Below are 17,083 nucleotides of genomic sequence, written 5' to 3' on the forward strand. Positions count from 1 at the left end.
AAAAAATAGTATTATTATTCGCCGATAGATGTCAGGAAGATTCATTTTTCAGTTTAAATTGGGACTACTCATACACAGCTAGCTAGATCGATTTATCGCCCCCGAAACCCCCCGTATACTAAATTTCATGAAAATCGTTGGAGCCGATTCCGAGATTTATATATATATATATATATATATATATATATATATATATACATATATACAAGAATTGCTCGTTTAAAGATATAAGATTTAAAACAATTTTCTACGTATTATTTGTTATACTATAGGATTCAGTGTACCGTTACTATATACCTAAAAGACATACAATATGACAGGTTTATGGCATACGGGGCCAAATGTATCATAAACAACGAATATTGTTGTAGGACTCATGGCAGTGTCTTAGCTAAATATATAGCGAAAATTGGCTGTTAAAGTAATTAACGCATTGCTAATTTTAGCGAATGGTTCTACAGAAAGCTGTGAATCAGTTCTAATATGACTAATTTATATCCTGTTAATTGAGTGATCGACGTGTATACATAGATACTGTTTATTTATATTTGATAGTAAATTTTATATTTCCCAAGTTTTTAATATTGTAAGCGTAAGATCGGAGTCGAGACTTGTGATGAGATATAGAACCGTGACTTAACCGAGCTATGACTTCCATATGCCAAAATATAATACTATTTTGACATTTCTGGATCTTTCCATTAGCGCTGTTTTAATACTGCACCTTGATCTTTTATTCTTATTGTAAGATGCTATTTTATTTTAAACAATTACTGTATTACAACAAAGCAATGTATGGTTTCAGATTATTCCTGTGCACTGGTAGGCGACATACTTCTGCAAGGGCATTTATATATAACGAAGAATTATTTCGCATTTTATTCCAATGTATTTGGATATGTGACTAAAGTAAGTAATCTTTATACAAATAATTCAGCATTTATATTTCTTGTTGGCCTGGAAAATATCACTTGATAACGATAATGTCAAATCATAGAGATAAATAAATAATTCTTAACAGGCTAGCAATGTACTTGCGATCCTTCTGGCATTGAGAGTGTCCACGAAATTGCCCCCTTTTCTATATAAAAATATTCAAATAAGAATTCGCCAGCAATTACATATTTATTTATTTATTTATTTAATTATAAGTAATCTAACAGCTTATACTTATACATATTATAATACAAAATACAAGATTATAAGACAACACAGAAAGCCAAAACAGATTACATAGATAAACAATTTATGTATAAAAACCAGAAAACAAGCAAGTGCATTAATAGATAAAGATACATTTAAAAAAACAAAATAATGAAACTAAAGTGAACTGAAATTTGACATTTAAAAACAACAAGAAATACTTAGAATTTAAAACTACTACTTAAACAAAATCAGAGTCTTCCCGCTTCTTCAAGTACTTCTTTACATCTCTCTTTTTGAGGTGGAAAAGGTTTTACGAGGAAAAGGTTCTTCTAAAAATTATTTGTATATGTTTAAAGTTTTTGTCATTAATTAATTGTGGTAATTGAGTTCACAGTAGGTACGGGTTTGTTACGAAAGCTTAGACTTTATACAAACTTTGATATAAACATCAGCGTTTCTAAGAAACTCTTCAATTTGGAGAAACCATACAATTTAGCGCGAGTTTCTCACGATCGCGGGAGTGAATTTCTCATTATAGTTAATGGACTAAAATCTATGGTCTGGCTTACAAAAAATGTTTTTAAATAAAGCAAAAAGTTTTAAAAATAAATAATAACACACATTCACAAAACATGATTTGATACGAAAAATATCTTTAACTTTAACACATTATTTACTATATTACATATTGTAATTAAAGTAAATACCTATATGAAAACGTTATGTTTTTATACTCTGATTCTTACAATACAGATTATTTTATTCCAGTTATTAATACCGACGTCGTCCGTTCTTCGGATAACGAAGGAGAAGGTCGCGCGAATTATCCCTAATGCGGTAGGGGTGTGCACGAGAGATGAGAGACACGTGTTTGGCTCCTTGCTCTCGAGGGACGCCACCTACAAGTTGATGACCCTGGTCTGGAAGTCGTCCAAGGCTCCGGAGCTTGCGGTACCGAAATCACAGGTAAGCAGTTTTAATAGCTATCATTGAGGTGGCCAACTTATTACTAGTGGGCGTAACCTCACACGCTCTTCTTAAAATCCTGGCTGAATAGGATCTTTGTATGTGCGCATGCACCACTTATGTACGGTAAAGAAAAACATGGTCGAAAAACCGACCTTTTTTTGGAGTCTAACCCAAAAATTCAGGTGTTAATAAATTAAGGAACACCGACTTGCGTGTATGAATTCAAATTCAAAAGTCATTTATTCATATAGGTAACATAATGTACACTTATGGACGTCAAAAAAAAATACATTAAATGATTCTATTTTTACATTTACTGATCACGAAACTACAGAAAATCTGGAGCTAAAATCTAGAAGTTGTATCCTAGAAAAACAAACAGTATAATTGCATAGTTTTAACTAAAGAACTTAGATTTATTCACAGCGATTTTCACAGTTACAATAAAAAAACTCATTTCCTTTTTATATTCAATTTTTTAATATTTTTTAATTTAAAAATCATCAAAGCGACATACTTTTATGTTTAATTTACCAGACGTTATCAAAGCGCGTTAATTGTATTTTAAATTGTGCAATTTGAAATACAATTAATGCGACGAAATAAAGACAACAATAACAATACTTCCCATGTGATGTGATTAATTATATTAAAAACTCAATTCTAAAAGCTAGCGGCACTTAAAACCCAGACATATTTTTGTAATCTTATTTAAGCCGTTTAGTTTCCGTAATTAATTTAGAAGATTAGCAGGTAAAACACATGTATTGCAAGTTGTTTTTCTTCTTTAGTCAATTTACGTCATGCGCAATGACCTTTTTTACGTTGATATTTATAAAGGTATTATTTTATACATATATTGTTATCTTGTTTAAATATTGCTAGAATAATAACAATACAGTCGTACCATGATTTTATTAGAACCAGGTTACGTACGACTTTTTATACTAATGTTATTTGCCGACGTTTAATCAATCTTATTAAATCTTAGTACTTATTAACGTTAAACATTAATATATAGTATAAAAATAGACTTAAAAATAAACACGATGCCAAATACAGCTATGAGGCTAAGCGCAAAACTTAGGCTTTTTATTAAAATATAAAATTAAAACATCTGAATATAAGACTAGACAAGTCTTGGTAATGGCTATCGATTGTATAATTAAAAAAAATTGTGCATTCTGTAATTACGATATTTACCAAAACAACATTTAATTTTAATAGTATACGTATTGTAATATCTTAATTTTTCGTTTGTACCGTCTGTATAAATTGTTGTTTAGTTCACATTAACTAAACGAATTTGGTTCAAAATTTGAAGGAAAACATCCTGCTAAGATGAAAAATGTTGTAAAATAGATCCAGTTGATGACGTCTAGTGTTGTCGCACGATGAAACCGTATCAAATCCTTTAACCTCAGCGTCACGTTTTGCAATTTTATTGTTGCTTGGTTAATATTATTCGATTAGTTGTTATCTCGTAATGTAATGAAACGTAAGTTTTAATAGAAGGCTTATGTAAATCCTAGTTTATGGAATAGTTATTTTACGCCATACTTTTAATGCATAAAGTCCTATGATCCACAATGTCTTAATTATATTCAGTCTACTGCCTTATGTTACTATGTGACACAATGGTGTGGTTGTAGTTAAAATTTCTGATACTTTAAGGAGAGTTAGCAATTTAAATCCTAGATTTTTGATAGTAAAGCATATTAATTTTATCAAATTTTCTGTGATTTTTCTCAATATAAACCTAAGAGTTAAAGTTATAAGTTCGTAACTAACAAATAAAAAATAACGGTTGATGGTAGAGGATATATCAAAATTAACGGTTGTATGTTTTTTGTATGCTGTATCATGAAAAAGTAAAACAAAAAAAAATTGTGTATAAAATAATATAATATTGTTTTTCGGTTGGACACCCCTTATCACTTTGGGGTTTGAAAGATAGATAGTAGCCGATTCTCTGACTTACTGATTATGCATAAAAATTACATAAGAATCGGTCTAGCCGTTTCGTAGGAGTCTTAGTAGCATTTTATATATATAGAGATTAGACAGGGGTTAACTTGTTCGCTTTATTCAATTATATCGATTTCTAAAGAAAAAAACTTATATTACCGTCAATAATAATAGCGTAAGTAATAACTCCGTAGCAATGTACCTACTCTGAATCTTAACCTTGTAAGATATTTTTTATACCGTATTATTCAACAGGATCTGAGAACGCCGGAAGTATCGGAGTATTCCCCAGAGGACGACAGCAGTTCCGGCGGTGCTGACCATGTCGACTCTACGCAGCCAGCCCGACCGGAGCCCGAGGCCATTATGGCAGCCGGTAATTTGAAAATACTTACGATTTCTATATTAAGAATTTGCTGTTATATGCGTATAGATATATTTCTCATATGGACGCTGTTCTAGGATACTTATTAATTACCTGCTTATTAAAATAACTTTCGTCGCTTTTATGAAATATTGTTAAAACTGTTAAAACGGTTGCCGATTTATTTTTTATGAATAAAGAGGTTAGTCGTAATTTATTTTTAAATTTATTATCCAAGTCAACTTCTGCGTATGAGTCTGGTTATCTTACTTGGCGGAAAAGATGTATTTATACACATTACAAAACGAAATAGAGCTAGAAATTTTAACGCGTACATCTGAGATTATAAATGTATATGAAATATTTAAAAGTAAAGTTACATAAAATACTCGCCGTTCTATAAAAATGTTATCGAAAAATTGTATAATCGTATCGGTCTGGAAGAATCTAAATATAGGAAATTAGATTTTTTTTTCTCTACGATCTATGCTAACTAAGCTAAACTATGTAACGAACTTTTCAGACCACCGAAAAATTCAACCGTTTGAGTTGAAGGTTGAATTCCCTTAAAAATCCAAGGTTTTAAACCTTGCATAGTCAATACGTCATCGTCTTTATGTCCTTAGCGAGTGCCGCAGTGATTCAACCAGCGCTTCTGACGGGCACAACAGTCCTGAAACGCGACACGTCGTATTGGCACATGGCCCTCCTGGCGTTGGCGGCTTTACTCGCCTGCTCAGCGATGTTCCTCTCATATAGGCTTTATTGCGTCACGTATAGACCCCACGTAAGTATTCCCTTCTGTTCTGTTCTATATCGAGTCGTTATTGCTACGATTTTGCCGTAAAATTCCGTTATGTTTCTAGCAATTTTAAAGGAAATTTATGGTTCAGTGTTATATTACCTTTTTGCTTTTAACAACTCTTTTGTCATAGTTAGTTATCATGGTACTTCGTGAGTGTGTATATGAATATAGATGTGCAAATACATGGGGTGATCATATAATGGTACATAATCTATTGGGGCTTTTATCTTGTTAATGTCTAATTTACAAAGTAGTTTGACTTTATACATGTGTACTTTGTACGCACGCACTTTTTAAAATTTAATCGAGATAAAGAAAAAAAAACAAAAAAAAAATGGATTACTTTCCCTAGTCTAGTTACTCCACTTAAATCCGGCTACTACTACTAACTAGCTTATATTAGCCAACCTGTATATACATTAACTATTGTTTTGAAAATGTAAATCGTATTCCAGGAGTGGGCTACGAGCGTGTCCAGTGAAGAGTTGTACTCGGAGTTGGTCAGATGGCGCACTCGTCTCCATGGACGAGCTGCTAACGAGCTACACGCCTTCCTCTCTACCAATCTGCTGCTGCTTACTAAGGTTTTTTATAATATTTATTTCAAAACACTACCCGATAAACACGAAGATGGCTGGAACAATTCCAGTATTCTTTTTTGAACTCCTGAGGTTTTTATGAAGAAAAATTTTACGGAAAAACTTGAATATAGGTTGCATAGGAAAATGTTCCATTTGTTAGTATGAACCTACATACCTACCCATAATAAGTACTAATTAGTGTTTAACAAATGGTTTTAAGAAGTTTATAAGTCCTTCCAGACATTATTTTGGTGTCTACTTTGACAATCACTGACAGACAGTGATGGAATAATTTAGTCATCATTTTGTGTTGAGTGCTATTTTATTTGAAAGCAGGTTGTTGTACGAATTTTTGTCTGTCGTGACATGAATTAGGATTTAGTAGTAAAATATGTGAGAATAAATTAATGATCTGAGTTTAATCACTACTTGCACTATCCATTTTCGGATTGACCTTGATTTATAGGAGTTATATAATAATTGATACAATATTATATTATACATTTCCTTCCTTTACAGTAATTTTAATCTTTTGAGTTCTATGTAGTATTAACAATAAATAAAAGTTTCCATACTTCCCTAAATAACGATACTAAATTCATATCTCGTATCCAAGTTTCTCATCCAAAAATCTTTGTCGAAGTTCACACTTACTACGGTCTAACCAATTGCAACAACTTAAACAGATTCTTCATTTAGTTTAATAAACATCAATAAACTTCTAATGAGAAACAACTTAACTAATTTCTTAATGACACAGGAAGGAACTAGCGTTTAAGATAATCCAAGCCTAGTTTAAACGCTAGTGCTCATAGAATTGTATTATGTGTAAGGTTAACCACAGTGAATATTGTATCTCAAGGATTTGTTGTCTAGTGTATGTTTACAACCTTTAAATAAATATTTTTTTTACTGAACAACTCAATTTACTTAGGCTCAACTTTTCAAGAACTGGGTCCAAGACAACTTCCTTTAAGTCTTGTTCCGTTTACTTCCACCTGCATAGATGTATTAAATACTAACTTTTAACGTTAGTCAAACTGAACCAGCTAGACTAACTAACAATTTTCTATATCATATAATTTTTCAGGTGCGACAGTCTTTGGAAGCTCTTTCGGGTGTGATACTAACAGATATGGCAGAGCAAGGCCACAGATACGCGGACGTGCCCAATGACACGCTCTTCAGTTAGCGTAGACCAGTGACTGACACGTGATATTCAGTGATATTAGTTCGTGAAGCTGCTGATACCTCTATTCCTCCCTAGATGGCGCTATAGACAATTTATTGGGTTGCACCTAACAAAAGTAATAGAATTAGCTAAATCTAAATATAGTTGAAACAAATGTGAAATTGCAAGATTTCATAAATAGTTTTGATTTTGCATTTACGTTTGCCACGTAATGCCGCTTTATTGTATATTTCTTCATAAATTCAATTTTTAGAAAATCTTAAATGTGTCTTAAAGTCGTTAATGTTAACAACAGGCCTATTGTGGACTTTTTATTTGAACACTGTTAATTTATATTTTAACTTTTGTATTATATATTTTTTTGTATTTGAGGTATTGGCACTTTTCAGAACATGTGATTGTGTTACATAAGGTTTGTGTTTAAGAATTTGTTTTCTAAATGTATCCAAAGATCACCATTATTTAATTTGTATACCAGTCGATTTCGCCTAAAAGGCTACAACAGCAAGTGTCAGACACGCGCTATTTTTACTCATCGAGGGATGATCTATAAAAATTTCTTATATTGTTATCAGACTTATTTTCTCTTACAAATATCAAAATGGGAAATATTTTTTTCTCAATCCTTTACATTGAATATATCAATAAAATAATATAAAATCGGGGATCGGCTGTCTTTATCTAAAGAATAAGATTAAAGTAGGACGGCCTCTAAGGCCGATATTTATATCTCTAAATCAAGTTTGAGTTTAGGTTTAAAACTGTCAGCGCTTGACAATTCCACTCCTAAACTTTGACTCGAAATAGCAATTGCCGATAAATAAAGAATAGCGCCATCTGGTTGCTAAAGAAAGTTTTATAGCTTTTAAGCTGAAATATATTAAATTGTACAATATTAATAACTCTCATTGCATATAAAAACGTAAAATAATACAGTATTTAAAACTATATTTTTCAATTTTATATTAATGGTTGTATTTTCCATTAAATAATTTAAGTAGTTTCAGTAATTGGGTATGCATAATTTAAAATCGGTGCTAGAAATTATAAATACTAACATTCCTTAATTGTATTCATTCCTTTTGTTAGCCTTATTTTGACGAATTAATTTAACCCTAGAACAATTGCCTTCTTGCTCACAACACCCAAGGGTGAAAGAGATGGCAATATAAGTTTCAGAGGTACCATAATCTGTGTCCAAAATATTTGTGACGTCAATTTTAAGACAACCAAAGTAAACTTTTACCGAATTCGTTATGTTTATTTAATTAAGATTTAAATATTGCATGAGAATAGCTGTGTACATTTATATTTTAACACAGATTACTGATAACACAGAAAAAGTTATTCTTGCCAGTTATTCACATATATTTTCAGTAATATATTTAGTTTGTTGTAATTTATTGTTCTAGTCTTTAGTCAAGCTCAAGTCAATATGTTTATGTACTTATATTTAGTGAATTAATGTGCGAAACTAAATATAAAGCGGTTTTTAATAGTTTCGCATTTCTATTAGCGAAGATATTAAATATAACCTAATCAAAAATATTTTAAGATTATTTTCGTTGATTTTGTTGCGTATAAATATATATTTTGTTACGTGTTTTCAAAAGTTGTGTTGTATGAAATAAGCATTTAGATAAATTATTCCAGTTGTTACATTCATTTTAATAAGATTTTAGTTTATGTAGAGCTAAAGAACAAGAGTTGTCAGCTGTATGCTCGATTGGGGATTAAAAGTAAATATGGTTCACTTTAGAGGGCAACACTGTTACAAATTCGACTAAAGGACTTGTACCTATGGTCAAGTAACACATTAAAAAAAAACTTAAATTCAATTTCATTTAGTCTCATTTAATGTTTAAGTTACAAAATATAAATTGTGTACAAAGAATATAGTACTGTATCTTATGTACAAATGTTTTAAAGCAATGTTAATAAATTTTTTGACACTTAACAGTGGTGCCATCTGATGAGATTTTAGATTAAACCCATTTACGCGGTAAAATTTAAATTTTAAACCTGTTTTAAATGCTTTTCAATTTCGTTTATATTTTACTGCAGCTGTCAATTCAAGCGCTAACTTTGTATACAGTTAGCAGATTATAACGAGAATTGTCTATTTTTATATGGTAGGCTCAATAAATAACATATTATATAATAAATCTGCTTTATTTTTAAGTATAAAACAATATCATGTTAATGTGACCACTCCGCTACAATACACCAAGTTACCACTAATTAGTGCCAAAGTGGTATATTTAGCTAGGCTGTGTATTTTTCCTATGAAAACTAATATTATTGCCAAAGACACCTAGACTAGTACTGTCATACTAGCGGGTAGGGTTCATCTTACACTAGTTGGAACAATTGTGAATTATGGTTGAATGTACTAAGAAAATATTTTCCAATCATTGGTTATGTATCTTATGTAATGTAATATAAATCTATATGCGAAAATGGTATAAAAAGGACCATCAAAACATAGTCGTTAGTACAATATAGGAATGCATTAAAATTTGCTATTCCGACAAATATTTGATATTACTTTTTCTTGTTTTAAAGTGTATATTGGTTAGACTTTTTTTACTAATTGTTATGGGTTTATGTAAAATTGGTCATTTGTATATATGATTTGAATAGTTTGTTATCTGATTGATGTAAATATAGATAGCGATTTTATTGAGATTTGTTTTTTATTTTGAAGATATTTCCCGTTTTCCGCACTACTTTCCCCTCAATATAAACATAGGGTGACTGAATGGTTAAAGTCATTAGATTATGCTGAAGTTGAGGATCTTTTGATGTACCCTAGATAAAGCTGCACGCACCGCACTGTTACCTACACACACACACACAAATACACACACACACACACTCACCACACATTTCTTTCATTTCATGAATCACAGAAATCACAACTACATGGTACGAAAATCTTTTTGCTATGGAAGAGCGTGGCCTTCTAACACAGGTGTTTTTACACTTAATTGAGGGTCGCAACCATGGAATGTTTTTTTTTTGTACCGTTTTTGAAGAAATAAAATATTTTTCATTTTTTCATTTTTCAATATTTTTTATCTTTCAGAGTACAAAGATATACTAAAAAAGCGGACGTCTACTGAATTATTTATAAAAATAGCTTTGATAATTTTAGTATTTTAAGATCTGAATATAACAGAAATACAGACAAATAAAATTTCACACTAAACAAATTTTAGAAAGAAAATTAAAAACAAAATCAATGCATTGCTTTTTGGGACGCAAATCCCAAGGCTTGGCTAGATAAACATTATTCGGACTTTTATTTTTTATTATTTACTCTACTACCCTGCCATCGTGGCCAGGGACTCTATCTAACAAGATTAAAAAAAAATAGATACATTACATTAATTCGCGAAATACGCCCCGGCTACATGGGTAATATTTTATATATATAATGACTAATACCACATTTCCACAGTGAGTCCATCCCATTCAGTCTTCAGCCTCATATTCACCTCGTTACAAGTCATTCCGGCTCTGTTTTTAGACGCCAGGTTTGATAGGTACGGCCAACTTGCGTAGTTTTATATTTAGTGTGATTTTTTATGTGATATAGAATTCTATAACGATGATATACTCGTGGATTATTTAGAGATTCATTTTCTGAGCCAAAAATGATGCCCAAACGCGATCGCCAACTCTGCTGTATAAAAGTTGGATGATTACCAGAGATATAGTGAAAAATATTGCGTTGATTCCCTCTGTGTGAAAGTGAACTTCGTAATGCAGAAATGTAAATAGTCAGGGGTAGAAATTGTTGTTTTTATTAAAATCATTGTTTATTTAAGGCAAACTTTATTACCATTGCCTACAATTTAAATTGATCGCATCTTTGTAAATGAAATAATAAATATTAAAGTAGAACAACAAGTACGTATTTGAGCTAAATTCAAGACTATTTACTGCTGCTTGGGATCTACTCACTCTCTCTCTTTCTACCTTCGTGTATACCTCTCTTTCTCCTTGCGTTGGAATTTTGGACTGGCCTGTAACACGCTAATGCGTTCGAGTGCCATCGTTCACTCTCGGACATTCTATTCCCCCGGAGAAATAGGGGAACCTCCCCTAGGAGTGTTAAACGTTTAATATATAAAAAAAGGCTACGAAGGAGCATGCTTCGCAAGAGCTAAATGCAATCGGTGGAGAGAACGATTTTTACATTAGCGTCCACGCGGTACGATAGCGATCCACATCCATGCGGCGTTGGTTCGACGACCTCGTGCAGCTGGCAGGCAGCAGATGAACCCGCCAATCCTAGGAACGGAACCTTTGGAAGGGGTTAGAGGAAGCGTACGCACTATCTTTCCTATAATTTATTTCGTCTTATCACATATCACTCATAGGATACAAAATATTATATTTTATGTATATATTTAAAATATGAAGTCTTTTTTTGTTTTATTTTATACTTAAGAAGTAAATAGCAACAGCGAAATCAAACTTCTGACAGTTAAGAGATGAGAGAATATCTGAAATAAATGAATACAAGAAGAGTTTTGTAACTGCACATACAGATGTGCAAAATGAATTGTAAGCATTTTTATTCTGAGCAACAATATAGTTTTACCTAAACGGTAATAAGTGTATTTTATCCTTAGGATATTAAATATGAAAAATTCAAAATGGCAATATAAGTTATGTAACCATTAATATACAGGTTGGTCAAAAAGTCGTGGATCAAACGCTACTAGGAGATAGATAGGGGTTATCAGCTGCAAAAAAAATTTCTACGGGAGGTCCTTATAAGACTGAAGGGGTTGAGCCCCGGCAGAGTTATAAATTATTTTAAGTTTTTATAAAAAAAAGGATGTTTTTTTTACAAATTCTTATTAAAATTCGGAAAAATATACACCTGTATCTTTTCAATAATAGTCCCTAGTATGGTAGTGATGAGATCTTGCGTCAGACATGCTATATATTGGTTGTATTGAAGATAATATTCAGTTTAGCGAAATTAAAATTTCTCTACTACGGACCCCACAGTGAAAAAACAGTACACTACCGAAAAATTACCGATGAAAACCCCAACATTGTTATTTTAAATAACAAAAACACTTCAGTTCCATAAATGTCATTTAATAAAAATTAAATCTTACTTTCTACATTTTTTATAATTTGGTGATCTATCTCTATCTCTTTTCTTCTTTTTACCTTTCCTTTTCTTATCTATATCTTTCTTTTCTTTTGAAGTCTTGCTACTTTTTTTAGGTCTCCTTGGTTCACTACTGGAACTCCTGCCTTTGTAGTCTGATTCAGAAGTATTCAGTGATTCATTACTGCTGTATTTTGACTTATTTCTTTTATCTATATCTTTATTTCTCCTTTCCTTTGAGTTTTTGATTTCTCTTTCTTTTCTATATTTATACCCGCTGCTAGGGATTCCTCTTCCTTTATCAGATTCTGAAGAGTGAAGAGATTCACTACTACTGTATTTTCTAGATGTCTTTTTTCTTTTCTCTTCATCGTGATATCTTTCTCTTCTTTCTTTTGAAGTTTTGCCTATTTCATTTTTGGCATGGCTAGGACTTTCTCTTTTAGCCCTATCATACTCTAAAGAGTCTTCATTACTACTGTACTTTTTTGAAGATTTTGTTCTATCTCTACTTCCATTTGATTCTTCTTTATCATGTTTTCTATCACTTACTTTTTCAATATTTTTGCGGGAATTTTGATTGTTTTCCTTTTTTTTATATTCCTCATAAGAGTCAGCATCTGAAAGAAAATTATTGAAACATGTTATAATCATATAATGATGAAATATTTTTATTTTTGAATACATCTAAAGCACTAATATAATCTCTATTTAATATTATAATTCTTTAACCACAATTACAACACATAAAATGTAATAACTAAAATATATCATTAAAAGGAGTCCCTTTAGGCAAGGTTCTGAAGATGTACTGACAGCATTCCCCCTTTTAATGGCTACTTACATCTATAATTTCTATGTTAAAATTATAGATGTAATAATTTTTATTAATTACAAAATTAACTAATTCAACCTGATTCACTTAATGAATAAACAATTTTGTTTAACAAATTAATAGACTATAAATATGATTGATTCATATGTTTACTCCTTATACTTTCTAATGTTTATGCATAATTCTTTAGGAAAGGGCTCCTACAAGGGCATTACATACTAAATTTTTTTTTTAAAAGCATATCTTATATTTTATTTTATTGATGCTCTCAATACTTGCTACACTTGCTAACACGAAGGCAACCAACCGGGTAGTGGCCGACTGGAATAGGTGACTAATAATAATAATAACTAGATACTTATGAAAATATGTAAAAACCGTTAAAAGAAACTATGAGAAACAAAACTTACTAATGACTTTTGACTGTTTGTCATACTCTGACTTGGAGACGGGTTGCATCATAAATTCGCTGAGACTGACAGTTTCCTTCTTAATTGGAATATCCACCATTGCACGGCCATTTTCTTCATCTAAACTCACTACCTGAAATTGAGTATGTATTTCAATGGTGTTTTATTTCAAAAAGACAAGTACATTCTATATCTACTAAAGCAATAAAAAAAGGCTCTAACAAAGATTTTTCATGATGTTTAAATATTGACATCTATAGTTTAAGCTATATATATTTAGCAATTAAACTAAATGTTTTCCTTGAATGGAATATTGGTTGTTTGGATTTAATCTTATTTAATCTAAAATTATATTCAATTTAAGATGGTTTATGTTGAAAAATGAATGAATATAGCTAATTAATGTTGTGCTTATCATTAAATATTTTTAATACAAATTTGACAAACATGATTCTTCTATGCATCTTGTGTATTGTAATAAACCTAAACTTATTTTTCTTATGAAATTGTTTAAATAATAATATTACTTATAAAATTTGTATTAATTAAGTAATAAATATTAAAATACATTACCTGTCCATAAAAGCCGGCATATTTCCCCATTGTTATTTTAACAAAGGCTTTCTTTATTATTGCAAGGTCGTCATCATTTTCTCTAGTTGATTTCTTTTGATTTTCTTTAACAACTTTATCTGCTCCTAAACCAAGGCCTTTGGGACGGAGTTGGGGTAGTTTATACTTTGACCTGAAAAATTATGACTGATGACTACACCTGTTGTCACACACATTTACGTCTCTTGCTATTTTTTAACTATTAGTATTATAAATAGTTAAAACACAGCAAAAGACTTAGATATAGAGTAGAATTTCTTCTTACTGCAGTTACTATTTTTTTTGACTGTCTGCTATATACCTAGGTTACACTGAAAATGTTTAGAAAATGAAAAACGGCTCAATATAGAAAGTTCCAATACTTTTATTGGTCTTTGAAGTAATCTCCGTTTCTCTCTACACATCGTCGCATTCGATGGAACCACTGAGAAAAGCAGTGAGCCCATTCTTCTTTTAGAGGTCTCCTGTGGCATTTTCGTACGCTGTCACCGCATCTTCAGGACTCGTAAAGCGTATACCTCGAATTTTATCTTTAGTTCTAGGAAATAAATGAAAGTCGCAGGGCGCCAGGTCCGGACTGTATGGCGGAAAAAGTCAAGTCAAATATTCAACAGAAGCATTGTTGTGGTGAAGGGTCCTGCTTGATGGGTGCTGCTGTCGATTTTTTCCAAGACAAAAAAAAAACAAAAAAAGTCTGCAGTAACTGTTATTCCATCCATTAAACTAAATGTAAATAGTGGCAAGAGATGGGACTTCATTAAGAAATGCTCATTGTAGCCTATTATAACTTTGTTGTTTAGTAAGCCACAGCAAAATTCATAATAAATCATAGACTAAAAATTTTCTCACATTACCTTAATATTCATGTGCAACAAGAGTTTTAGATTTGCAGCCAATTCACAAAAACAAATGGAAAATTAATGCAATATACTACATTAGGTTATCAAAGAGTTATGAAATTGTAATTCAAAAAAGTAATCATTACCAATGTTTCTAACTGGCCAGTTCTAAATATTTTCAGTGTTACCCACATATTATGTATGTAGTAAATGGTGACCAACTACTTATACTATAAATTATCAAAAACAACCTGACGTACAATTCTTTTCCTGGTGTCCAGCCCATACCACGAAGCATTGCCATACCAAAGTCTTGAATTGGTATAGATTCATAATCATCCAATGTTGACTGAAACATTATAATTGTTAAGCATCATTATTTATAACTTTATTTCTAGATGGCAAGTTACAAAATAATATACAATAATAAAATAACTTACTTCCTTTTTACCTTCAAGAACTGGCTGGGCTGGTATTGGTACAACCAACTTTGAAGCATCAACCACTTCTATCTTCCTTGCTTCTTCTAAGAGCTCTCGAGCAGCCATTTCTTCTAGAGTCTCATTTTCAGGTTTTTTAGTCTGAGTGTTGTCTATTGCTGGATTCTCATCTTCAAAGTTTTCAACTTTTGCTGCAATTTGCTTAAGCCTTTCTGCAGTTATAAGTGTGTTTGGTTTCATCTGTATTACTAAAGGTGCTCTTTCTTCAATTTCTCCCCTAGAATTAAGTATATAGAAAGTATTTATACATTTATATAAGTGCAGTATACAAAGCTACAGGTGTGTCAAAGAGTAATGGAACAATGTATGATAGGAAAAACAAGAAGAGACAAAATAAATATTACAGCATTAGGGAAAATAACTAAGGCAACAGAAGTTACATAACAATCAAGAAACTAAAGTGGAAATGGGTGGGACACATGGCAAGAGGTACAGAAAAGTGGAGCAAAAAACTGCTTAACTAGTGCCCAAGGTACAGCAAACGCAAAAGAGGGAGACAACTGAGAAGGTAGATTGACCACATTAAAGAAACAGCAGGAAAGGCGAGATTTGGAGGAGGCCTTTGCCAAAAAAGGGCACACATATACACAAAGAGAATTAAAATGAAAATTGGTTTCAATGTATATAAAATGTGTCTGAATAAAGGCTATTATTATTATTAAATATTTATCAAAGATGCAATAAATAAATAGGATGATATCATTCCGCAGTCATAATGCAATCTGTGTTATTTCCACTGCATGCAAACAGTACAATTGTGAAAGTGACGTTAGCAACAGTCCAAAACAAAAATTTTTTTTGATAATGTAATCACAAAATACTTACCCAACAACTTTAATAGACTTCTCTTCCACACATTCAATGTAGTCTTTCTTCTCAGCTACAACAGGCTTATCTTGCTTTTTAGTTTTCATAAAGCCGAATGATATTTTCTTTGGCTCCATTTTAATGCTTGCACAATGAATAAAGGAAACTTTGAAACTTTTTTTAACGTTGTTATAATTTAATTAATGCAATATTAACATTCACAACTGAAAGTGGACATAAATACATTCCTGGCTGAAAGTTCTTTAAATCATGATTAAAACTTAGTTTGATATTTTATTGTTGCGCTATGAGTCCTTTTATATTTCACATTTTACAAAAATAATTCAATAAAGCTTCAAGCTGTAAGATTAAACAATTTTCTATTAATACTTAAGTCATAAAGCAATATGCGACGTGAAATGTAAATTGTAAATAGGTATGTGACAACTGACAAATGTCAATGAAAATAGTAAATGCCAACCTTTCAGCATGAAATGTTGAAATACTACAGATGACAGAGGCTACAGAGCACAGATTAACTATTATATAAAAATTATGTGTATAGTTATAGCATATTTAAATGTAATGGGCGTTTCTATTTCTCTCATTTAAAAAAATAGTTACACAGTTTGCGACTACAGAGTATATGTATATAGTACTCAATATTAATAATTAGCTCCCAGGGCACTGGGCAACATATTATGGCGAAATGTTATGACATCGCAGGCGCTAAAGTTCAGCCACCGACTGTATACGGTTGTATTGCTGTAGTGCTTGGGTTCTGGGTTAGGTTGATGCTCTACCATTTAAAAGTGATTTAGCCATATCAACGTTGTCATTAAAAGTCTCTAAACACCCTTATAGAATTGCGCGTATGCAAGATTTCTTAAAGACCAGGCACTCACACTTACTCTCACA

General features: G+C 31.4%; 2 protein-coding genes across 4 annotated transcripts in view; one reads left to right on the forward strand and one right to left on the reverse strand.

Moving 5' to 3' along the window:
* Positions 1–9,711, forward strand: part of LOC110996673 (uncharacterized membrane protein C20F10.07) — a 43,821-nt gene extending 34,110 nt beyond the window's left edge. For all 3 annotated transcript variants that reach the window (XM_022264476.2, XM_022264479.2, XM_022264477.2), the window contains 6 exons: positions 806–909; positions 1,915–2,112; positions 4,339–4,459; positions 5,074–5,234; positions 5,708–5,836; positions 6,924–9,711. In XM_022264476.2, the coding sequence (XP_022120168.2) occupies positions 806–909; positions 1,915–2,112; positions 4,339–4,459; positions 5,074–5,234; positions 5,708–5,836; positions 6,924–7,025 (815 nt within the window). In that variant the 3' untranslated portion in view covers positions 7,026–9,711. The remainder of the gene's footprint in view (positions 1–805; positions 910–1,914; positions 2,113–4,338; positions 4,460–5,073; positions 5,235–5,707; positions 5,837–6,923) is intronic.
* Positions 9,712–12,155: 2,444 nt separating this feature from the next.
* LOC110996671 (G-patch domain and KOW motifs-containing protein) lies at positions 12,156–16,577 on the reverse strand. Its single transcript, XM_045628392.1, has 6 exons — positions 16,184–16,577; positions 15,299–15,575; positions 15,119–15,207; positions 13,981–14,152; positions 13,408–13,540; positions 12,156–12,782 (listed from the first exon to the last, which is right to left on the reverse strand). Exons 1-6 carry the CDS (start codon positions 16,300–16,302, stop codon positions 12,163–12,165), a joined length of 1,410 nt encoding a protein of 469 aa, XP_045484348.1. The 5' UTR covers positions 16,303–16,577; the 3' UTR covers positions 12,156–12,162.
* Positions 16,578–17,083: the final 506 nt, after the last annotated feature.

The sequence above is a fragment of the Pieris rapae genome, chromosome 5 (assembly GCF_905147795.1).
Source record: "Pieris rapae chromosome 5, ilPieRapa1.1, whole genome shotgun sequence".
Taxonomy (NCBI): Eukaryota; Metazoa; Arthropoda; class Insecta; order Lepidoptera; family Pieridae; genus Pieris; species Pieris rapae.

What these genes read in the sequence shown, in the direction of transcription:
- LOC110996671 (XM_045628392.1), bottom strand. Translation starts at nt 16,302, where the DNA reads ATGGAGCCAAAGAAAATATCATTCGGCTTTATGAAAACTAAAAAGCAA. An exon ending in AAGTCTATTAAAGTTGTTGG is followed by an intron (nt 15,576 to 16,183) that starts GTAAGTATTTTG and finishes ACTTAATTCTAG; the next exon opens with GGGAGAAATTGAAGAAAGAG. An exon ending in CAAACAGTCAAAAGTCATTA is followed by an intron (nt 12,783 to 13,407) that starts GTAAGTTTTGTT and finishes ATTTTCTTTCAG; the next exon opens with ATGCTGACTCTTATGAGGAA.